The 24,735-nt window shown below is 39.2% G+C and overlaps 3 protein-coding genes across 4 annotated transcripts in view; all 3 read left to right on the top strand.

The window, feature by feature from the left end:
- Positions 1–1,404: 1,404 nt before the first annotated feature.
- LOC131129165 (potassium voltage-gated channel subfamily V member 2-like) lies at positions 1,405–8,980 on the top strand. Its single transcript, XM_058072380.1, has 2 exons — positions 1,405–2,982; positions 8,260–8,980. Exons 1-2 carry the CDS (start codon positions 1,735–1,737, stop codon positions 8,584–8,586), a joined length of 1,575 nt encoding a protein of 524 aa, XP_057928363.1. The 5' UTR covers positions 1,405–1,734; the 3' UTR covers positions 8,587–8,980.
- LOC131129167 (N-acetyllactosaminide beta-1,3-N-acetylglucosaminyltransferase 3-like) lies at positions 2,839–22,140 on the top strand. Of its 2 annotated transcripts, none has more exons than XM_058072384.1 (2): positions 2,839–2,982; positions 20,568–22,140. In XM_058072384.1, exon 2 carries the CDS (start codon positions 20,578–20,580, stop codon positions 21,694–21,696), a length of 1,119 nt encoding a protein of 372 aa, XP_057928367.1. In that variant the 5' UTR covers positions 2,839–2,982; positions 20,568–20,577; the 3' UTR covers positions 21,697–22,140. The 2 variants fall into 2 exon arrangements, with proteins under 2 accessions (XP_057928367.1, XP_057928366.1); XM_058072383.1 differs by lacking the exon at positions 2,839–2,982 and adding an exon at positions 9,131–13,022.
- Positions 22,141–22,295: 155 nt separating this feature from the next.
- slc5a5 (solute carrier family 5 member 5) overlaps positions 22,296–24,735 on the top strand; it is a 59,548-nt gene continuing 57,108 nt past the window's right edge. Inside the window, exon 1 of the mRNA XM_058072375.1 lies at positions 22,296–24,713. The gene's annotated coding sequence lies outside the window, so the exon portion shown is untranslated. The remainder of the gene's footprint in view (positions 24,714–24,735) is intronic.

The following is a 24,735-nucleotide window of genomic DNA, read 5'->3' as shown; positions in this document are numbered from 1 at the left end:
ATACAGTATTGTGGAACGATATATTGCCAAAAGAATATTTTCTTACAATTAATAATTCACAAGGAAAAACCAAACTCCTTCCCAACTCTTCGGTCCTCGTTTGGCCTTGTGACTCCAATCCTTAAATCAACTTTGTTCCCTAATCTCCGCCACCGCCACTATATTTACAACAAAATTAAAATAAAAAATAAATTTAAAAATTAAAAATTAAGAATTAAAAAAAAAAATTTAATAAAAAAAATAATTTTTAATTAATGCACGCCATAATCAGTTCCCAGTTCCACATGTCCAAAAGGAGTAGGAAGAAGCAAAGCTTATTAAATCCTACCCCTCCATCTGGTACTTTTACAATCAGTAACTGTTACATTTGTTCACTTCCTACTTTCCTAATATAGTTTAAGTTTTTTTATTTAATTTTAAAAATTAAAAAAAATTAAAATTTTTTCAATTAAAAAAAATTAAAATTTTTCAATTTATAAAATTAAATTAAAAAACTTAAACTATATTAGGAAAGCAGGAAGTGAACAAATGTAAGTTACTGATAAATAACTAAAAAAATTTTTTTTTTTAATTTTTACATTTTTAAAATTAAATGAAAAAACTTAAATTATATTAGGAAAGCAGGAAGTGAACAAATATAACAGTATGTATGTAAATTTTTACATTTTTAAATCATACTTTTCAATATTGATACAGTATTGTGGAACGATATATAGCCAAAACAATATTTTCTTACAATTAATAATTCACGTGGAAAAACCAAACTCCTTCCCAACTCTTCGGTCCTCGTTTGGCCTTGTGACTTCAATCCTTAAATCAACTTTGTTTCCTAATCTCCGCCACCGCCACTATATTTACAACAAAATTAAAATACAAAATAAATTAAAAAAATTAAAAATTAAGAATTTTTTAAAATGTTTTAATAAAAAAAAATATTTTTTATTTAATGCACGCAATAATCAGTTCCCAGTTCCACATGTCCAAAAGTAGTAGAAAGAAGCAAAGCTTATTAAATCCTACCCCTCCATCTGGTACTTTTACAATCAGTAACTGTTACATTTGTTCACTTCCTACTTTCCTAATATAGTTTGTTTTTTATTTAATTTAAAAAATAAAAAAATTTTAATTTTTTAATTAAAAAAAATTTAATTTTTAAAATTAAATTCAAAAACTTAAACTATATTAGGAAAGCAGGAAGTGAACAAATGTAAGTTACTGATTAAAAAAAATTTTTTTTTTAATTTCTACATTTTTAAATTTTTAAAATTAAATAAAAAAACTGATAAATTGATACAGTATTGTGGAACGATATATCGCCAAAACAATATTTTCTGACAATTAATAATTCACGTGGAAAAACCAAACTCCTTCCCAACTCTTCGGTCCTCGTTTGGCCTTGTGACTCCAATCCTTAAATCAACTTTGTTCCCTAATCTCCGCCACCGCCACTATATTTACAACTCCTTAAGGAAACTTGGAGATCCACCAATGGGATCAATGGGATCAATTAGCGTCCGCCTGTGTCTAATCTACTACCAAAGGTGGCCACGGCATGTTTGGGAACGCTTTCCGAAACAGGAAAAGCAGCCGCTCACAGAGAATATCAGCGGTGCCGGGAAGAGATGGATTCTTTTTGGATGATTCAGAAAATTAACACGTGAGTCGTTTTTCCTGTTTTTTGTTCTGCGTCACGACTCATTTCCTGCCCCCCCCCTCCCCGTGACGGCGGATGCAATGGCGGCGGATAACGCCGACCTGCAGCGATGCCTACAGAGTCGCCGCAGCACCATCAACTGCCCGTCAAAGGCCGTGAGCGACATGAAGACGTTCCCGTTCTCTCAGCAGGACGCGGTGAAAGCGTGGAGCTCGCTCGGGAACCTCGACGCTCCCGAGCGTGCGTCAAACGACGACAAACCCAAACAACGGCAAAGTCACGTGAAAGTGAATGTCGGCGGGAAGGTTTTTCATATTCCGAAAAAGTGCGCCATGAACTACCCTCACACTCGTATCGGATCGCTGGCGACCTGCACGGATCGAAGCCGCGTACTCAAACTCTGCGATGACTACTCGGTTAAAAAAAACGAATTCTTCTTTGATCGGGATCCGGCATTTTTCCACCATATTTGCCATTTCTACGCCAGCGGAGAACTATGGGTCATTCGGGAAATGTGTCCAATCCACTTCGAGGAGGAGATCGCTTACTGGGGTTTGAGCCTGAAGGACACCAAACGTTGCTGCTGGTTGGTGTTCGAGGAGAAAGTGGACGAAATGAAAGACAACCTTAAAGTCGAGCGAGAACTTATGGCTGAGATCGAAGTCAAATACGACGACGAGTTATTCCAAAATATGGCATTCGGGAACATACGGAAGAATTTATGGAACATCGTGGAGAACCCTTACTGGTCCATTTGGGCCAAAGCTTTCAACGTGGTATCGAACCTTTTTGTTCTCTTCTCGATTCTTGCCATGTCTCTGAACACTTTAGAGGAACTCCAGAACTACCAAATATGTGGTAAGACCTACATGGAGTGGGTGGAGATCGTTACCATCGTGTTCTTCGCCGGCGAGTATCTGATGCGCCTGGCGACCACGCCCGACATCAAAGTGTTTCTGAGGAGCGGACTCAACTTTGTGGACATGGTGGCCGTCATGCCTTATTTCGTTCAGATCATCGCCGAAGTCGTGATGGGCGCCGACGACACTCAGGAGGACCTCAGGGCTCTGGCCAGCGTCAGCAAGTTGAGCCACGTTCTGAAAGTCGTGAAACTCCTGAGGATTTTTCGGATTTTGAAACTGGCGCGGCACTCCACCGGAATGAGGGCGTTCGGGTTCACGCTGCGTCAGTGTTACCAGCAGGCTTCCTGTATTTTGCTCTTCATCGCCATGGGGATCTTCACTTTCTCCGCTCTCCTGCACTCGGCCGAGAGGGAGACGGCGGACTCTCCCATCAGCAGTATTCCGTACGCCTGGTGGTGGGCCGCGGTGAGTATCTTCTCATTCGTCAGCCACTGAAGGACCTCGGACTGGTCCCAAGTTCAAAACTGTTATGTCTGCAGTGATGCGAGCTCTCCATCGCCCCCTTGTGGTAAAGACGGGTAAATGTTCATGCATCCCCGTCATCCGTAGGATGGCCAGATGGTTGCTGGCTCGACCATCTGGTTGGGATGCCTCCTGGTTAGTTCAGGGTGTGGCACAACAAAAGGAGGCCTCAGAAAGACCTAGGACACCATTGGAGAGACCATGTCTCTCTGCCAGCCTGGGAACAACTCAGGAAAGACAGAGGACAGGTTGGCGAGACCATGTCTCTCCGCCATCGTGGGGCCGCCCCAGGAAAGACCTAGGACAAGTTTGCGAGACCATGTCTCTCCGCCAGCCTGGGAACACCTGAGGAAAGACCGAGGCTGGGAACGCCTCAGGAAAGACCTAGGACACCTTTGGAGAGACCATGTCTCTCTGCCAGCCTGGGAACAACTCAGGAAAGACCTAGGACACTTTGGCGAGACCATGTCTCTCCGCCAGTGTAGGGCCGCCCCAGGAAAGACCTAGGCTGGGAATGCCTCAGGAAAGACCTAGGACACGTTGGCGAGACCATGTCTCTCTGCCAGCCTGGGAACGCCTCAGGAAAGACCGAGGCTGGTAATGCCTCAGGAAAAACCTAGGACACGTTGGAGAGACCATGTCTCTCCGCCAGCCTGGGCACGGCTCAGGAAAGACAGAGGACACGTTGGCGAGACCATGTCTCTCCGCCAGCCTGGGAACGCCTCAGGAAAGACCTAGGACACGTTGGAGAGACCACGTCTCTCCACCAGCCTGTGGCCGTCTCAGGAAAGACCTAGGACAGGTTGGAAAGACCATGTCTCTCCGCCAGCATGGGGGCACCCCAGAAAAGACCTAGCCTGGTGTAATGCCTGAGGAAAGACCGAGGAAACATTGAAGAGACCTTGTCTCTCCGCCAGTCTGGGAACGCCTCAGGAAAGACCTAGGACACGTTGGCGAGACCATATCTCTCTGCCAGCGTGGGGTCACCCCAGGAAAGACCTAGGACACGTTGGCGAGACCATGTCTCTCTGCCAGCGTGGGGCCGCCCCAGGAAAGACCTAGGCTGGACCTAGGAGACGTCGGCGAGACCATGTCTCTCCGCCAGCCTGGGAATGCCTGAGGAAAGACCATGACTCTCTGCCAGCGTGGGGTTCAGGAAAGACCTAGGACACGTTGGCGAGACCATGTCTCTCCGCCAGCCTGGGAACGACTCGGGAAAGACCTAGAACACGTTGGCGAGACCATGTCTCTCCGTCAGCCTGGGACCGCCCTAGGAAAGACCTAGGACACATTGGAGAGACCATGTCTCTCTTCCAGCCTGGGAACGCCTCAGGAAAGACCTAGGACACGTTGGCGAGACCATGTCTCTCCGCCAGCGTGGGGAAAGACCTAGGCTGGGAACGCCTCAGGAAAGACCCAGGACACGTCGGCGAGACCATGTTTCTCCGCCAGCCTGGGACCGTCCCAGGAAAGACCTAGGACATGTTGGAGAGACCATGTCTCTCTGCCAGCCTGGAAACGACTCAGGAAAGACTTTGAACACGTTGGCGAGACCATGTCTCTCCGCCAACGTGGGGAAAGACCTAGGCTGGGAACGCCTCAGGAAAGACCCAGGACATGTCGGCGAGACCATGTCTCTCCACCAGCCTGGGACCGCCCTAGAAAAGACCTAGGACACATTGGAGAGACCATGTCTCTCTTCCAGCCTGGGAACGCCTCAGGAAAGACCTAGGACACGTCGGCGAGACCATGTCATCTTGATTGAGCCCAGGATAGAAGGACTAAACATTCTCCAAAACCTGGCTCGCCAGGCATGATTAATCGACTCACGCTCCAACTGTTACAGTAGCTGCCACGCTAGCATTCCGAAAGTCGACAAAGCGCCAACTTTCCATATTGCAAATATGGTTGTTATGAATATTTAACCGCTGCAAAGTTTGCTTTGCCAATGACGAGCTAAGTCGCTCAACCAACTGAAAAACAAATACCGACGCCTTTATTTGTTTCTCAGATAAACCTAGCCTGAAGGCACTCTTGTTCTATAGAGGATCTTTGACGAGTTTGTGGCGCTTCATTGGTTCCAGACTCGACATGAAGTCGGATTCAATATTAATAAATGGAATATTTTTGTAGGTGGCGCATAGAAAACCTGTTTATGACCTTCTACAATTGTTTTACATTAGAGCCCTGTAAACATGAAATAGCACCCCTATAGTCACCTTTGTAGTTGTATTATCTAAATCTGTATAGGAGACATCTCACTGTTAGCATTGAGCAAAGTTCTTTGTTGTTGTTGTTGTCGTTGTATCTGGAACCTAATGGCGGTCGATCACACAAAAAAATAATGCACCCCCCCACTATGACATGTATCACTTGATTGGTATATTCATGCCGCCACAGACGCTAGCAACGTACCGAACCGACGAGTTAGCCTCCCAAGTTTTTTTATTCTAAACGTAAGCATGGGTTTGTACCACTTCCACACTGACTCGTAGGCCATAGACAACTACAAAACAGAGATCATTTACTTCATTTTTGAGAATTTATACATTCTTAAAAGTAGCAAAAGTGCTCCTGTCTTATAGAAGATCTTTGTAACTAACGTGAAATATGACTTTAGGGTTTGTACCACTTCCTCACTGAATCGTAGGCCATAGACAACCACAAAACAGCGATCATTTACTGCATTTTTGAGAATGTATACATTCTTGAAAATAGCAAAAGTGCTCCTCTCTTATAGAAGATCTTTGTGACTAATGTGAAATATGACTTTAGGGTTTGTACCACTTCCACACTGACTCGTAGGCCATAGACAACCATAAAACAGCCATCATTTACTTCATTTTTGAGAATGTATACATTCTTAAAAAAATCAGAAGTACTCCTGACTTATAGAAGATCTTTGTCTAATGTGAAATATGACTTTAGGGTTTTTACCACTTCCACACTGAATCGTAGGCCATAGACAACCACAAAACAGCGATCATTTACTGCATTTTTGAGAATGTATACATTCTTAAAAATAGCAAAAGTGTTCCTGTCTTACAGAAGATCTTTGTGACTAATGTGAAATATGACTTTAGGGTTTGTACCACTTCCACACTGACTCGTAGGCCATAGACAACCACAAAACAGACATAATTTACTTCATTTTTGAGAATGTATACATTCTTAAAAATATCAGAAGTGCTCCTGTCTTACAGAAGATCTTTGTGACTAATGTGAAATATGACTTTAGAGTTTGTACCACTTCCACACTGACTCGTAGGCTATAGACAACCACAAAGCAGCGTTCATTTACTGCATTTTTGAGAATGTATACAGTCTTAAAAATAGCAGAAGTACTCCTGTCTTACAGAAGATCTTTGTGACTAATATGAAATATGACTTTAGGGTTTGTACCACTTCCACACTGAATCGTAGGCCATAGACAACCACAAAACAGCAATCATTTACTTCATTTTTGAGAATGTATACATTCTTAAAAATAGCAAAAGTACTCCTGTCTTATAGAAGATCTTTGTAACTAATGTGAAATATGACTTTAGGGTTTGTACCACTTCCACACTGACTCGTAGGCCGTAGACAACCACAAAACAGCAATCATTTACTTCATTTGTGAGAATGTATACATTCTTAAAAAAATCAGAAGTACTCCTGACTTATAGAAGATCTTTGTCTAATGTGAAATATGACTTTAGGGCTTGTACCACTTCCACACTGAATCGTAGGCCATAGACAACCACAAAACAGCCATCATTTACTTCATTTTTCAGAATGTATACATTCTTAAAAAAAAAATCAGAAGTACTCCTGTCTTACAGAAGATCTTTGACTAATGTGAAATATGACTTTAGGGTTTGTACCACTTCCACACTGAATCGTAGGCCATAGACAACCATAAAACAGCGATCATTTACTGCATTTTTGAGAATGTATACAGTCTTAAAAATATCAGAAGTACTCCTGTCTTACAGAAGATCTTTGTGACTAATATGAAATTTGACTTTAGGGTTTGTACCACTTCCACACTGAATCGTAGGCCATAAACAACCACAAAACAGCGATCATTTACTTCATTTTTGAGAATGTATACATTCTTTAAAAAAATCAGAAGTACTCCTGTCTTACAGAAGATCTTTGTGGTGATTGATCTGGACTAATCTATCACACTTTATGCGTCACTCACAACATTCCCGGGATTTGATCCACCTCGATAACTGCATGGATCTGTTATGGCGGAAATCACTGCTCGTTCACGTAAGACGCATCACTTAAAGGTGCTTTGGTGACGTCCAAGAAGTCAGTAGATTAAGGAACTTGGTCAACGGAGAGATTTAGAAGCGTTAACCGGAACTCACCTGCCGAGGCTTTGATCGGAGTAAACATGGAATTCTGATCTCGGTACTTAGATTTAGGAATGGATTTTAGAGCAAGGGGTCTCAAACTCAATTTACCTGGGGGGCCACTGGAGCTAGGGTCTGGGTAAGGCTGGGCCGCATCAGGTTTTCAAAAAAAAAAAAAACAAAAAAAACGCATTTATTAAAAACATTTTAATTTTTTTTTTAATTTTTAAAATTTTTTTAAAAAAATATACAAACTTTTTCAGTGCTTTGGTTCCCATTTTCTACAATAAAAGCTCTTAATTTTTATTTTTCTGCACAAAATAAGATGAAAAATAAACAAATCAAGAATAAAGAAAAACAATCAATCAGTCATAAATTAATAAATATAATAATAATAATAATAAAATGGCAAATAAAATGGCATTATTAGAGCCCTGTAGACATGACAAAACACGACTATAGTCACATTTATACTCTTTTTATTTACAACATATTGCGCAACTGCAGGGTCTTGAGACACATGCTAACTCGCAAACTAGACCGCTAGCGACCTAAACGGTAGCCTTCAAGTTATTTCCTTTCAACTTAAATAGCCAAAAACTTACCACTTCCACACGGATAGGGAGGATAACTATTAACAGTTATTTAACCTTTAACATGAACATGAATCAAACGTAATAATTTTTTCTGGGTACATGATACCATACAGCATTTAAACTTTCATATCAAGGCGGGGGCCTCAAACTGGTGTCCTGCGGGCCACATTTGGCACGCGGACCGCATGTTTGAGACCCCTGTTTTAGAGCATAAAGAGCTTGAAAGTATCAATATTAAAAGAATATGTTGCTCTTTTTTTTTTTTTTTTTCTTCTTAGGTCAGCATCTCCACTGTGGGCTACGGGGATGTGGTTCCCGTGACCATCCTGGGCCGCATCGTAGCCTTTGGCTGCATTTCCTTCGGAATCATCCTGAACGGGATGCCCATTTCCTTCCTTTTTAACAAGTTCTCAGATTACTACGCCAAGCTGAAGACCCAGGAGTACAACACTATCTCGGTTAAACGGCGCCTGCAGCTCAGGAAGCGACTCCGACACAGAATGGACGCGTGTTTTTGTCCCACAGAGGAAGAGGACATTCCCTTCCGAGCATCCACTCACATTCCTCACGTGACAGATGCTTGGGAAGCTAATACTCGGGATTGAAAACATCAGCGTCAGTAACATTATGAATAGTTTACATTCACTTTATGAGCTGTGGGTGCTAGAAAAATAGAATAATTCTATTCATAATTCATATCTATAGGGCTATGAACTGGGAATTTATTTTAATATGAGATAAATGAGATAATTTTACATCAAAATACCATATTTATACAATAAATTTGGGTATTTTTTGCTAGGAAATTCTGAAGTTGTACTTGTTTATCCGTCGAGAAATAAACAGGAAATATCTTAAGACATCAAGTGATTGAATTGGAATGCAAAAAAAAAAAAAAGTATATCTACTTGAGGAGATTTGCCACCAGCTGCTTATAATGATCTGCTTTCAAGTCATCATGATCAGCATATAAGGTTAACATTCCACCAACTCACTTTTTTTTTAATTTCCTGAGGGACAAATTAAGAAATTTCAATTAAAAAATTTTTTTTTTAAGATAAATATCAAAATATATCGACCTAGTATCGATCCCATCCCATATTTTTCTTTCGTTTTCATATCATACTTTAATGACGAGAGTACAGTCAGTTAATTTAACCAAGTACATTTCCGCAAAGTCGGATTCCTTATTTATAAATGGAATATTTTTGTACGTTTGCCACCAGCTGCTTATAATGATCTGCTTTCAAGTCATCATGATCAGCATATAATGTTAACATTCCACCAACTCACTTTTTTTTTAATTTCCTGAGGGACAAATTAAGAAATTTCAATTCAAAAAAAATTTTTTTTGAAGATAAATATCGAAAAATATCGACCTCTTCAACCTAGTATCGATTCCATCCCATATTTTTCTTTAGTTTTCATATCATACTCTAATGACGGGAGTACAGTCACTTAATTTAAGCAAGTACATTTCCGCAAAGTCGGATTCCTTATTTATAAATGGAATATTTTCGTACGTTTGCCACCAGCTGCTTATAATGATCTGCTTTCAAGTCATCATGATCAGCATATAAGGTTAACATTCCACCAACTCACTTTTTTTTTAATTTCTTGAGGGACAAATAAAGTCATTTCAATTTAAAAAATTTTTTTTTAAAGATAAATATCGAAAAATATCGACCTCTTCAACCTAGTATCGATCCCATCCCATATTTTTCTTTAGTTTTCATATCATACTTTAATGACGGGAGTACAGTCACTTAATTTAAGCAAGTACATTTCCGCAAAGTCGGATTCCTTATTTATAAATGGAATATTTTCGTACGTTTGCCACCAGCTGCTTATAATGATCTGCTTTCAAGTCATCATGATCAGCATATAAGGTTAACATTCCACCAACTCACTTTTTTTTTAATTTCCTGAGGGACAAATTAAGAAATTTCAATTAAAATTTTTTTTTTTAAAAAAGATAAATATCGAAAAATATCGACCTCTTCAACCTAGTATCGATCCTATTCCATATTTTTCTTTAGTTTTCATATCATACTTTAATGACGGGAGTACAGTCAATTAATTTAACCAAGTACATTTCCGCAAAGTCGGATTCCTTATTTATAAATGGAATATTTTTGTACGTTTGCCACCAGCTGCTTATAATGATCTGCTTTCAAGTCATCGTGATCAGCATATAAGGTTAACATTCCACCAACTCACTTTTTTTTTAATTTCCTGAGGGACAAATTAAGAAATTTCAATTAAAAAAAAAATTTTTTTGAAGATAAATATCAAAAAATATCAACCTCTTCAACCTAGTATCGATCCCATCCCATATTTTTCTTTAGTTTTCATATCATACTCTAATGACAGGAGTACAGTCAGTTAATTTAACCAAGTACATTTCCGCAAAGTCGGATTCCTTATTTATAAATGGAATATTTTCGTACGTTTGCCACCAGCTGCTTATAATGATCTGCTTTCAAGTCATCATGATCAGCATATAAGGTTAACATTCCACCAACTCACTTTTTTTTTTATTTCCTGAGGGACAAATTAAGAAATTTCAATTAAAAAAAAATTTTTTTTGAAGATAAATATCGAAAAATATCGACCTCTTCAACCTAGTATCGATCCCATCCCATATTTTTCTTTAGTTTTCATATCATACTTTAATGACGGGAGTACAGTCAGTTAATTTAAGCAAGTACATTTCCGCAAAGTCGGATTCCTTATTTATAAATGGAATATTTTCGTACATTTGCCACCAGCTGCTTATAATGATCTGCTTTCAAGTCATCATGATCAGCATATAAGGTTAACATTCCACCAACTCACTTTTTTTTAATTTCTTGAGGGACAAATTAAGAAATTTCAATTAAATTTTTTTTTTTTGAAGATAAATATCGAAAAATATCGACCTCTTCAACCTAGTATCGATCCCATCCCATATTTTTCTTTTGTTTTCATATCATACTTTAATGACGGGAGTACAGTCAGTTAATTTAAGCAAGTACATTTCCGGAAAGTCGGATTCCTTATTCATAAATTGAATATTTTTGTACGTTTGCCACCAGCTGCTTATAATGATCTGCTTTGTTGTTTCCAAGAAATTCATGAAATTTGTCTTTTTTTTTACATCAAACCTCAGAAATAGTTGCTTGTACACACACTGTACCTTCTGATAAACTACAATATTTGCATTATTTTGCATACAATTACTACTTTGATCCAATACTGCATCTTGGAAAATACAGCCAATGTACACTTTGTCTTTATTAGTAACCTAAACCAAGAAAAACTACCACTACTTTTGTACTTTTGGAAGTATTTTACTTGTAAACTAGTATCATTCAACAAATATTAATGCGCTTCATATCTACTTTTTGGACACAGCCAATACCGTAGGAAATGTACTTGGATTAAAATAGTATTACTCCATATACTCCATGGTATTGCTAATGTTAATATTCTACTCTTGTATATTTTGTACCCATTTGTTCAAGGTTACCCACATGTTTTGTTATCTCGGTGGTATCGCTGAACACATGTCACATTCCGGTATCAGTATCGTGGTTATCAGGACGTTCCGTATTGAGTAATCGTGTCATAATGTTGCACATTTCCTCCAATGACTCGGCTTGTGTTCTCCTCTTCAAATACGCTCACCCACCGCAGTCGATAACATCCTGGTTTTATGGTTTGATGGTATTTATTCTTCTCTAACCAGCCCAATAATCTCGGCAATGTTTGCCTTGCACAGTTGGTTCCCCTCTCCTTGGTTCGGCATATAAGGTTAACATTCCACCAACTCACTTGTTTTTTTAATTTCCTGAGGGACAAAAAAAGTCATTTCAATAAAAAAAAAAATTAAAATTAAAAATATTTTTTTTTAAATTAACAAAAAAAAAAGGAAAAATATCGAAAAATATCGACCTCTTCAACCTAGTATCAATCCAATCCAGACACTACCCTCTATATCGACAGCATCACTTTTTTTATTTCCTGAGGGACAAAAAAAGTCATTTCAATAAAAAAAAAGTAAAAATTAGAAATATATATTTTTAAAAATATCGAAAAATATCGACCTTTTCAACCTAGTATCGATCAAATCCAGACACTACCCTCTATATCGACAGCATCACTTTTTTTTTTTTTATAAATTTCCTGAGGGACAAAAAAGTCATTTCAATAAAAAAAAGAAAAATTAAAAATATTTTTTTTAAAAAAAGGGGAAAATATCGAAAAATATCGACCTCTTCAACCTAGTATCGATCCAATCCAGACACTACCCTCTATATCGACAGCATCACTTTTTTTTAATTTCCTGTGGGACAAAAAAAGTCATTTCAATTAAAAAATAAAAATAAAAATAAATAAATTTAAAAAAGGAAAAATATAGAAAAATAGTATCGATCCAATCCAGACACTACCCTCTATATCGACAGCATCACTTTTTTTTAATTTCCTGAGGGACAAAAAAAGTCATTTCAATTAAAAAAAAAATATATATATATTTTTAAAAAAATTATAAAAAATAATAAATAAAGGAAAAATATAGAAAAATATCGACCTCTTCAACCTCGTATCGATCCAATCCAGACACTATCCTCTATATCGACAGCATCACTTTTTTTTTAATTTCCTGAGGGACAAAAAAGTCATTTCAATAAAAAAAAAATTTTAATATAAAAAAATTTAAATTAAAATAAAAAAAAAGAAAAACATCGAAAAATATCGACCTCTTCAACCTAGTATCTATCCAATCCAGACACTACCCTCTATATCGACAGCATCACTTTTTAAAAAATTTCCTGAGGGACAAAAAAGGTTTAAAAAAAAATTCAATTTTTTTTTTAATTTAAAAAAAAGGGAAAATATCGAAAAATATCGACCCAATCCAGACACTACCCTCCATATCGACAGCATCGATATCTGACACGATCCGCCCGCCCCCTACACAGTACAGTACATTGCCGTCAGTGTCCATCATGTTGCTGGCACACACAGACGGCAAGGGGCTGCTTTCGTCCGTCACAAAGTAAGTCCTCTCATCCTATTTTATCCTTTCATCTTTTATATTTTATACTTTATTATACTTGCCTTTAAAGTCACTCACTCATTTTTTTTTTAAAATTGCTTTTTAATGACTCGTCGTAACGGTAAATGTAAACAGTTTAGCTAGGTCGTCTGACTCCATTTCAAGTTGTTTAAATTACTTTAAATTATTTTTAGGCGTTTTTGGCGACAAAAAAACAAACAAACAAAAAAACAGTGCCTCGTTGGTGGTTTTGTTTTGTGACTAAATGTAAAGTTGAATTAAATCCGCGTGTTTTGACGTTTTTCGTGCAACGAGTTAGCTTATATTTTTCTATTCTCACACCATCTTAACGCTTGAATAACTCAACGAAAACCGAAAAAAATGCTGAAAGTAAAATGGTTCGGAATTCTAATAAATTCTAATAAATTGATTATATTTACTGCTGGAAGGTAACTCATATTAATATCAACTGATTTCATTAGTTTCGTTCAAAAACGGAGTCACTACACAAACACAGGGTGAAACTTTGTTCCTGTATTTATATTTCAATAATCAGTAATTTAGCTTTAATTCAACTTGGTTGCTCCAAAATATAGTTTTATGCGGGATAATATGAATAATAATAGTATTTCATAAGATCATAAGATCTTTGATGGTTTGTACAAAGCAAACGGGACATACATGCAACAGTACTGGCGGCGGGGGAGTAATCGGCCATTACTCGTGAAATATTAAGTCATTCATTTTCTTCCTCATGAGGGTTGCGAGGGGTGCTGGAGCCTATCCCAGTTGTCTTCAGAACGAGAGAGGCGGGTACACTCTGGACTGGTGGCCAGCCAAGGGTGGAGGGTGGAATTGAACTCGGGTCTCCTAGCTGTGAAGCCTGTGTGCTAACCACACACACCTATTTTTCATCAAAATAGTAGTCATGCCAAAATGTTGTGTTGCTGCTGGATGTTCACAGTATCTGAGTGATACTGTCGTGGGGGTGCTGGAGCCTATCCCAGCTGTCTTAGAGCGAGAGAGGCGGGGTACACCCTGGACTGGTGGAGAGCCAATCACAGGGCACATATAGACAAACAACCATTCACACTCACATTCATACCTATGGACAATTTGGAGTGGCTAATTAACCTAGCATGTTTTTGGAATGTGGGAGGAAACCGGAGTACCCGGAGAAAACCCACACATACACGGGGAGAACATGCAAACTCCACACAGAGATGGCCGAGGGTGGAATTGAACTGGGGTCTCCTAGCTGTGAAGCCTGTGTGCTAACCACTCGTCCACTGTGCAGCCCTGGTTCAGTATATTTTTCATCAAAATAGTAGTCATGCCAAAATGTTGTGTTGCTGCTGGATGTTCACAGTATCCGAGTGATACTGTTGTGGGGGTGCTGGAGCCTATCCCAGCTGTCTTCAGGCGAGAGAGGCGGGGTACACCCTGGACTGGTGGCCAGCCAATCACAGGGCACATATAGACAAACAACCATTCACACTCACATTCATACCTATGGACAATTTGGAGTGGCTAATTAACCTAGCATGTTTTTGGAATGTGGGAGGAAACCGGAGTGGAATTGAACTCGGGTCTCCTAGCTGTGAAGCCTGTGTGCTAACCACCCGGCCGCTGCGCAGCCCTGGTTCAGTATATTTTTCATCAAAATAGTAGTCATGCAAAATAGTAGTCATGCCAAAATGTTGTGTTGCTGCTGGATGTTCACAGTGGTGGCGTACACCCTGGACTGGTGGCCAGCCAATCACAGGGCACATATAGACAAACAATCATTCACACTCACATTCATACCACGGGGAGAACATGCAAACTCCAAGGGTGGAATCGAACTCGGGTCTCCTAGCTGTGTGGCTAACATCACCCATACTCGTGAAGTATATTCAAAGTTTATTTGTACTTCTGAATGTAATTAAGGTGTTCTTTTGTTTTTTGCCTCATATACATATACAAACAGCCACACTAGCATGCAATGCTAAACTAAGCTAACCCCGCTAGCTTCTATTCACGCTCTGTAAGAGAGGAGTTTCGATGTTTTTTTTTCCAACAGCTTTTGTCAGTGTCTCAGTTTGCCGTTTGATTCCGCCATAATTGAGCGGTCCGCCGAGGAAATACTTCCCCACCTAAACAAGTAGTCATGAATAAGAGAAAGCTAGCCCGCTACTCGGCTAACATTATGTTTGTATGGTACAAGATGGTTTAATTTCATTGGTTTGCTCTACCATGTTGTGCTTTTCTGCTCCATGCTGTGCGTCTGAAACTGAAACTAAGGGAACTTCCTGTTGGTGCGTTGAGCGTTGCATACCCCAGCCATAAATGCCACAGTTCAAAGGTTCCGCCTCACAGTGACAAGTGGATTTTATCATACGCTTGATAAGAAAGCCAACATTTGCCAACTTTGTTATGACTTGAAATAATAGTCTGCGTGTTTTTGCTCAATTTCTGCATATTTGTCTTTAGTTTAGGAGTACAGTCGGTTCATTTAACAAAGTACATTTCCGCCAAGTCGGATTCCTTATTTATAAATGGAATATTTTTGTAGTTAGAGCATTTAAAACGTGTTCACGTCCTTCTAAAATTATTTTTTTTAACATAATTAGAGCCATCTAGACATGAAATAATACCCCATAATCAACTTTACATTCGTAATACCCAGTGTAGTAAACATAATAGGAATAAATACGCCATTTAAGATATAAATAATGGTGTGATAAATGTGAAAGAGTGATTTGGAGTAGCCTGTGTTTTTATTAGGGATTAGTATACTACATATACTACATATCATCAACATATGGTAATGGTAATGGTAATGGTTTTATTTCATTTGAACATGCATCAGATTACAATTGAATGCATCCCATAATTAGTTCCCAGTTCCACATGTCCAAAAGGAGTAGGAAGAAGCAAAGCTTATTAAATCCTACCCCTCCATCTGGTACTTTTACAATCAGTAACTGTTACATTTGTTCACTTCCTGCTTTCCTAATTGAATTGAATTGAATAGAATGAAATTTAATTTAATTTAATTTTTCTTTATTTTATTTTATTTTATTTTATTTTATTTTATTTTATTTTATTTTATTTTATTTTATTTTATTTTATTTTATTTTTGTCCTGTACCGAAGTATTATTATTATTATAGTATTATTTTAGCTGAACTATATCAACAAGTTGAAGTATTTGTGATTGTAGAAATAAGGAGTTAGTATGTTCCCTGGTACTTTTACAATCAGTAACTGTTACATTTGTTCACTTCCTGCTTTCTGAATTTAATTTAATTTAATTTAATTTAATTTTTGTCCTGTACCGAAGTATTATTATTATTATTATTATAGTATTATTTTAGCTGTTTGAAGATGAACTATATCAACAAGTTGAAGTATTTGTGATTGTAGAAATAAGGAGTTAGTATGTTCTCTTGTACTTTTACAATCAGTAACTGTTATATTTGTTCACTTCCTGCTTTCTTAATTTAATTTAATTTAATTTTTGTCCTGTACCAAAGTATTATTATTATTATTATTATAGTATTATTTTAGCTGTTTGAAGATGAACTATATCAACAAGTTGAAGTATTTGTGATTGTAGAAATAAGGAGTTAGTATGTTCTCTGGTACTTTTACAATCAGTAACTGTTACATTTGTTCACTTCCTGCTTTTCTAATTTAATTTAATTTAATTTAATTTAATTTAATTTAATTTAATTTAATTTAATTTAATTTAATTTAATTTAATTTTTTTTAAATGTCCTGTACCGAAGTATTATTATTATTAATTATTATTATTATTATAGTATTATTTTAGCTGTTTGAAGATGAACTATATCAACAAGTTGAAGTATTTGTGATTTTACAAATAAGGAGTTAGTATGTTCTCTATAGGCGGCATTATGAATTATCCTGACTGACCTTTTTTTGCAGTACATTTAGCGAGTGAAGATTGCTTTTATAGTTATTAGCCCATATTTCCACACAATAAGTAAGATATGGTAGATGCCACCTTATGTTGTATGTTTGTAATATGAGGTTTCCTGCTCATATTTTCTTCTATTATGATCCCCAGAAATTTTATTTTTGGACGATGAAATGAAATGAAACCACGTCTTGTTGAAGGATACATTGGCTCGTTTTCGAGGATTTTTGTCACGTTTGGTAAACAGGGTGAGGTCACCCTCACGTCATGACATGTCGTTTTTTTTTTCCCCCGAGGTTGTCTCATGTGGAATAGCAGTGTAGTTTATTCCAATGACTAATGGCTAACCAGCCATGTAACTTATTCCAGCCTGCTTGTAATTTCCACGACACGCCCATTGCACCGGCAGAGCATCCACGCGTTCTTGCCGAGTCACCTCATGTCTGCTTTTAGATCAGGTCTGCAGTTCACTGCTCACTTACAAGGGGTGGGGGTCAAGTGTCAACAGTCCATGTGGTGGGGGGGGGGGGGGGTAAAGTATGTGTTTGGGGTCGTACGTGCATACATGCATACATGTCATGTCTGCTTATGGCAGAGATGTGTCATTGGGAAGTGCTAACAGGAAGTGATGACCAACCATTTCAGTACTGTGACTTGGTACAGTCCTTAGTTGGACTTTACTAAACTTCCTGTTATTTTTTTACTTTGTTCTTGTGGACTTTTCCTGTTCTGCATGTCCACACTACCACATGAAATACAATATATATGTATACTAGGGTGCATCAAATTTGAATGGGAAATTTTAAATTCATAATATCAATTTGGCTGGCATTCCATTTTTTTTTCCAAATGTGGCCCGCAGGACACTAGTTTGAGGCCCCCGCCTTGATATGAAAATGTAATGTTAGTGCGGCAAAAAAAAAATTGGAAAAAATTATTACGTTTGATTCATGTTCATGTTAAAGGTTAAATAACTGTTAATAGTTATCCTCCCTATCCGTGTGGAAGTGGTAAGTTTTTTGGCTATTTAAGTTGAAAGGAAATAACTCGGAGGCTACCGTTTAGGTCGCTAGCTCTCTAGTTTGCGAGTTAGCATGTGTCTCGAGACCCCGCAGTTGCGCAATATGTTGTAAATAAAAAGAGTATAAATGTGACTATAGTCGTGTTTTGTCATGTCTATAAAAAAAAAGATTAAAAAAAGATAAAGAATTATCTCTCGGAAAATACTTAGCAAAATATGTATAAATCAGGGGTCTCAAGCATGCGGCCCGTGGGCCAAATGTGGCCCGCAGGACACTAGTTTGAGGCCCCCGCCTTGATATGAAAGTTTAATGTTAGTGCGGCCCCGCGCAAGTTTGATATGGATGCTGTATGGTATCATGTACCCAGAAAAAAAATATTACGTTTGATTCATGTTCATGTTAAAGGTTAAATAACTGTTAATAGTTATCCTCCCTATCCGTGTGGAAGTGGTAAGTTTTTGGCTATTTAAGTTGAAAGGAAATAACTCGAAGGCGACCGTTTAGGTCGCTAGCTCTCTAGTTTGCGAGTTAGCATGTGTCTCGAGACCCCGCAGTTGCGCAATATGTTGTAAATAAAAAGAGTATAAATGTGACTATAGTCGTGTTTTGTCATGTCTATAAAGAAAAAGATTAAAAAAAAGATAAAGAATTATCTCTCAGAAAATACTTAGCAAAATATGTATAAATCAGGGGTCTCAAGCATGCGGCCCGTGGGCCAAATGTGGGCCCCAGGACACTAGTTTGAGGCCCCCGCCTTGATATGAAAGTTTAATGTTAGTGCGGCCCCGCGCAAGTTTGATATGGATGCTGTATGGTATCATGTACCCAGAAAAAATGATTACGTTTGATTAATGTTCATGTTAAAGGTTAAATAACTGTTAATAGTTATCCTCCCTATCCGTGTGGAAGTGGTAAGTTTTTTTTTGCTATTTAAGTTTAAAGGAAATAACTCGAAGGCTACTGTTTAGGTCGCTAGCTCTCTAGTTTGCGAGTTAGCATGTGTCTCGAGACCCCGCAGTTGCGCAATATGTTGTAAATAAACAGAGTATAAATGTGACTATAGTCGTGTTTTGTCATGTCTATTAAAAAAAAGATTAAAAAAAAGATAAAGAATTATCTTCCAGAAAATACTTAGCAAAATATGTATAAATCAGGGGTCTCAAGCATGCGGCCCGTGGGCCAAATGTGGGCCGCAGGACACTACTTTGAGGCCCCCGCCTTGATATGAAAGTTTAATGTTAGTGCGGCCCCGCGCAAGTTTGATATGGATGCTGTATGGTATCATGTACCCAGAAAAAAAATATTACGTTTGATTCATGTTCATGTTAAAGGTTAAATAACTGTTAATAGTTATCCTCCCTATCCGTGTGGAAGTGGTAAGTTTTTGGCTATTTAAGTTTAACGGAAATAACTTGAAGGCTACCGTTTAGGTCGCTAGCTCTCTAGTTTGCGAGTTAGCATGTGTCTCGAGACCCCGCAGTTGCGCAATATGTTGTAAATAAAAAGAGTATAAATGTGACTATAGTCGTGTTTTGTCATGTCTATAAAAAAAAGATTAAAAAAAAGATAAAGAATTATCTTCCAGAAAATATGTATAAATCAGGGGTCTCAAGCATGCGGCCCGTGGGCCAAATGTGGGCCGCAGGACACTAGTTTGAGGCCCCCGCCTTGATATGAACGTTAGTGCAGCCCCACGCAAGTTTGATATGGATGCTGTATGGTATCATGTACCCAGAAAAAATTATTACGTTTGATTCATGTTCATGTTAAAGGTTAAATAACTGTTAATAGTTATCCTCCCTATCCGTGTGGAAGTGGTAAGTTTTTTGGCTATTTAAGTTGAAAGGAAATAACTCGGAGGCTACCGTTTAGGTCGCTAGCTCTCTAGTTTGCGAGTTAGCATGTGTCTCAAGACCCTGCAGTTGCGCAATATGTTGTAAATAAACAGAGTATAAATGTGACTATAGTCGTGTTTTGTCATGTCTATAAAAATTTTTTTTTAAAAAAGATAAAGAATTATCTTCCAGAAAATACTTTGCAAAATATGTATAAATCAGGGGTCTCAAGCATGCGGCCCGTGGGCCAAATGTGGGCCGCAGGACACTAGTTTGATGCCCCCGCTTTGATATGAAAGTTTAATGTTAGTGCGGCCCGCGCAAGTTTGATATGGATGCTGTATGGTATCATGTACCCAGAAAAAATTATTACGTTTGATTCATGTTCATGTTAAAGGTTAAATAACTGTTAATAGTTATCCTCCCTATCCGTGTGGAAGTGGTAAGTTTTTTGGCTATTTAAGTTGAAAGGAAATAACTCGGAGGCTACCGTTTAGGTCGCTAGCTCTCTAGTTTGCGAGTGACAAAAACTCGCGGGAAGTCGTTATCACACGACGTTGATGTTTACGTTTTATTCTGGTTGATTATAGCGGCGCATGTAAACAAGAGATTGGAATATTCCTTTCCATGGATACCATTGTTTTCGGGAAAAGTCATTTCGGAACGATTCCATTGGTTTACTCCTCATGTAAACGTGGCTATTATAATGCCTTTCATAAGACAACGTATCGATGCAAATAATAAACAATGCTTTCTCTCGGCAGAGTTTCGAGGATGAGACCCATCAGAGTCCGAGGCGGCTTGCTGCTTGCATGTTTGAGTCTGCTGGCCGTCCATCTCTTTAAAAACGTCATGGACCAAAAGACCATTCAAGACAACATGGGAGAGCATCATCATCATCAAACACCTCCTCCGACCGCCAACCACCACGCCTTCATGTGGCCGAGTTGTCAAAGAAACACATCTGTTGACAACATCTCAGGCTTCAGCTCACTTCCTGTTGCGATAAAAGACTTTCTGTACTATCGGCATTGTCGCCACTTCCCCATGATATTGGATCTCCCTCAAAAATGCGGCGGAGTCGATCGATCAGAAGATGTTTTCCTACTCCTGGTCATAAAAAGCTCCCCTGCGAACTACGAGCGTCGAGAGGTTCTCCGTAAGACCTGGGCTAAAGAGAGATTGCACAACGGCGTCTGGATCCGAAGGGTTTTTGTCGCCGGGACGACGAATGAAGGCTTTGAAAAGACAAGGTTGAACAAACTCCTGGAAGCAGAGCAACAGGAGCACGAGGACATCCTGCAGTGGGACTTTGCCGACTCGTTCTACAACCTCACCTTGAAGCAAGTTCTCTTCCTGGAGTGGATGCACAAAAACTGTCCGAAGGCTCGTTTCATTTTAAACGGCGACGACGACGTTTTTGCTCACACGGACAACATGGTGGAGTATCTCCACAGCCTTAAAGGCAACAACGGAAGCAAACATCTCTTCACCGGGCATCTGATCCAAAACGTGGGGCCGATTAGATCGCCCGGGAGTAAGTACTACATCCCCGTTCAGGTGCAGGAGTCGGACTCGTATCCTCCCTACTGTGGTGGCGGCGGCTTCCTGCTTTCCGGCTACACAGCTTTAGTCATATACAAGATGTCCCGATCTGTTCCCGTTCTTCCCATCGATGATGTTTACATGGGGATGTGTCTGGCCTCGGCCGGACTTGCACCGAGCTCCCATATGGGGGTGAAGACAGCCGGACTGTACATCCCGTCCAGAAACATAGACGGATATGATCCGTGCTTTTATAGGGACGTTCTCCTGGTCCACAGGTTTCTCCCAGCTCAGATGTATCTCATGTGGAACCGGATACATGGACCCGCTTTGAAATGTGGATCCTAAGTCAACTTGGAGATAGTTACTTACTGGCTATGAACTTGAACTGAGATTTGGACTAAAGACCGTGGACTACATGGACTGTTTTTGTAGATATGGACGTTTTTATGTTGACAAGCAGCTGTCAATGGAACCAATCAGGTCAACTTCTTCTTCTCATGATGAATTAGTACACTCGGGCTTGGTGACTGCTGAGGTGGACTAAAGACTACATCATCATTTGGGCGCCCCCATAACTCCCGCACCTCTCCTTGCCCTCATCCCCTGCTTGTGTGTGGTCCGGGTCTCGGTGGTGTCATGCAATTTGAAAATTGGACCGGCACGGTGGACTAGTAGTTAGCGCTCACACCTCACAGCTCGGAGACCAGCGTTCAATTCCACCCTCGGCCATCTCTGTGTGGAGTTTACATGTTCTCACCGTGCATGCGTGGACTCCGGTTTCCTCCCACATTCCAAAAACATGCTAATTAATTAGCGACTCCAAATTGTCCATAGGTATGAATGTGAGTGTGAATGGTTGTTTGTCTATATGTGCCCTGTGATTGGCCGAAGACAGCTGGGATAGGCTCCAGCACCCCCCACGACAGTATCACTCGGATACTGTGAACATCCAGCAGCAACACAACATTTTGGCATGACTACTATTTTGATGAAAAATATACTGAACCAGGGCTGCACAGCGGCCGGGTGGTTAGCGCACAGGCTTCACAGCTAGGAGACCCGAGTTCAATTCCATCCTCAACCATCTCTGTGTGGAGTTTACATGTTCTCCCCATGCATGTGTGGGTTTTCTCCGGGTACTCCAGTTTCCTCCCACATTCATGACCGAGGGTGGAATTGAACTCGGGTCTCCAAGTTGTGAGGCCTGCATGCTAACCACGTGTTTACCGTGCAGCCATACTGAAGTGCTTTAAAAATGCATTTTTTTGTGTGACAAATCCAAAAGAAAACCAACCACAACAAAAATCAGAGCGTGAATGGAAGCTAGCGGGGTTAGCTTAGTTTAGCAGAGCATGCTGGTGTGGCTGTTTGTGTATGTGTGTGTGAGGCAAAGAAACAAAAGAGTGATTAAAAACACCTTAATTACATTCAGAAATACAAATAAACTTTGAATATATTTCACAAGTATAGGTGGTGGTTAGCGCGCAGGCTACACAGCTAGGAGACCCCAGTTCGATTCCACCCTCGGGTAATTCTGTGTGGAGTTTACATGTTCTCCCCGTGCATGCATGAGTTTTCTCCGGGTACTCCGGTTTCCTCCCACATTCCAAAAAAACATGCTAGGTTAATTAGCGACTCCAAATTGTCCGTAGGTATGAATGTGAGTGTGAATGGTTGTTTGTCTATATGTGCACTGTGATTGGCTGGCCACCAGTCTCAGGGTGTACCCCGCCTCTCTCGCCTGAAGACAGCTGGGATAGGCTCCAGCACCCCCCACGACAGTATCACTCGGATACTGTGAACATCCAGCAGCAACACGACATTTTGGCATGACTACTATTTTGATGAAAAATATACTGAACCAGGGCATGTCAGCGTACCTCATGAGAGTTCATTTCAACGGACTGTTTGGCTTTTTCTTTGCTTTTCATAGCTTTTTATGGATACATTTTACATTTTAACAGTGGGAAAAACAAGGTAGGAATGTTACAATGTTACAATGTTGCTTGTACAGTTAATAACAGGTTGACGATATAATAGTTGTATGTATAGTAATTGCAATAGTTTAACACTGGAGCAGATTATTCCTTTTTCTCGGAATCCCACATTTCAGATTATCATTTCCGACAAAACATGTATCGATTGTGTTTTGTGTCACTTTTTTGGTTTGTTGTTTCACAAAAAACGATTTTTTTTGTCAAACCCCAAAACACTTCGGTGTGGCTTGGGGGCCATTTTGTATCGTGGTACTGATTCTGTTACACTATCCCCAACTTTCAGTGTAACCTATTGCTATTTAAGTCATTGTATGGTTTTGTAAAATGTTGTCTCAGGGTTTCTGACGTTTTATAATAATAATTTATTGTGATTGTAGCTCAGCTTGAGGGCTCATATCATTTTTTTTTTTTTTTTTTACTGTGACTGGCTATGAAGTTGTTGTTTTTTCTCAACAAACTGTTGAATTGTTGCAAATGAGACATTTGCAAATTATTTCATAAGCAGATCCCAGGCTGTTCAGTTTAAGGGTTCTTTATTCTTTTTCTGTTTTGCAATGTTGAAAAAAAAAATAAAAGGTATTCCTCAAGGCTCTGTGTTGAGCCCACTGTTATATTGTGACACGCGTGAAATTGCAGGAGGTTATGACACGATATAAAGTAAAACAGCTGCAGTGCTGTTTCTGTCCACCAGAGGAACCCATATGGAGGCTGACGTCAGTGCAGCATTTCAATGACTGCGCTGCTTGGATGTAGTTCTGAAGTAGAGATTAAAAATTAAAATTTAGCCGTAAATTAACAACAACGCTGTATATATATATATAAAACGGTCGCAGCTTACACACGGGAATTTATGATACTCATTGTCTTATCCTGGATACTGTGTACTATGGAGCGATGACATTCATTTGGAATTTTTTCCATGATTGTACCTTATGTGTATTGACTGAAAGACTTGTTTTAAATGTAGGTCTTCTGCTTCCTTTTGGCCAGGTCTCTCTGGCAAAAGAGATTTTTGGTCTTAATGGGAAAAACCTGACTGGATACATTGAAAAATTTTAATAATGAAAACATAATACTCAAAAAAAAAAAATACAAAAGCAACGCTGACATTGTTCATGAGTTGAACTCAACATGTAAAAAAGTTTTTCTTGTGCACAAAAGGCATATTTCATTCATTGATTGAAATGTTGACTATTGTTTTTCTCCTGGATTGAGTGTTTTTTTTCCATCCATCCATTTTCTATACTGTTTGTCAAGTCGCAGGTGGATTTTGCTCACCATCATGGCCGCCGAACCCTTGCAGGACGTACTACGGAAGTGCTTACGGAATTGTCAGACTTTCAAAATGCTCGGCCTCCAACTTAGGTACTATTTCCTCCTTTTTCAG

This window comes from Doryrhamphus excisus, chromosome 5, assembly GCF_030265055.1.
Source record: "Doryrhamphus excisus isolate RoL2022-K1 chromosome 5, RoL_Dexc_1.0, whole genome shotgun sequence".
Classification (NCBI taxonomy): Eukaryota; Metazoa; Chordata; class Actinopteri; order Syngnathiformes; family Syngnathidae; genus Doryrhamphus; species Doryrhamphus excisus.
This window is presented reverse-complemented; position numbering and strand designations above follow the sequence as displayed.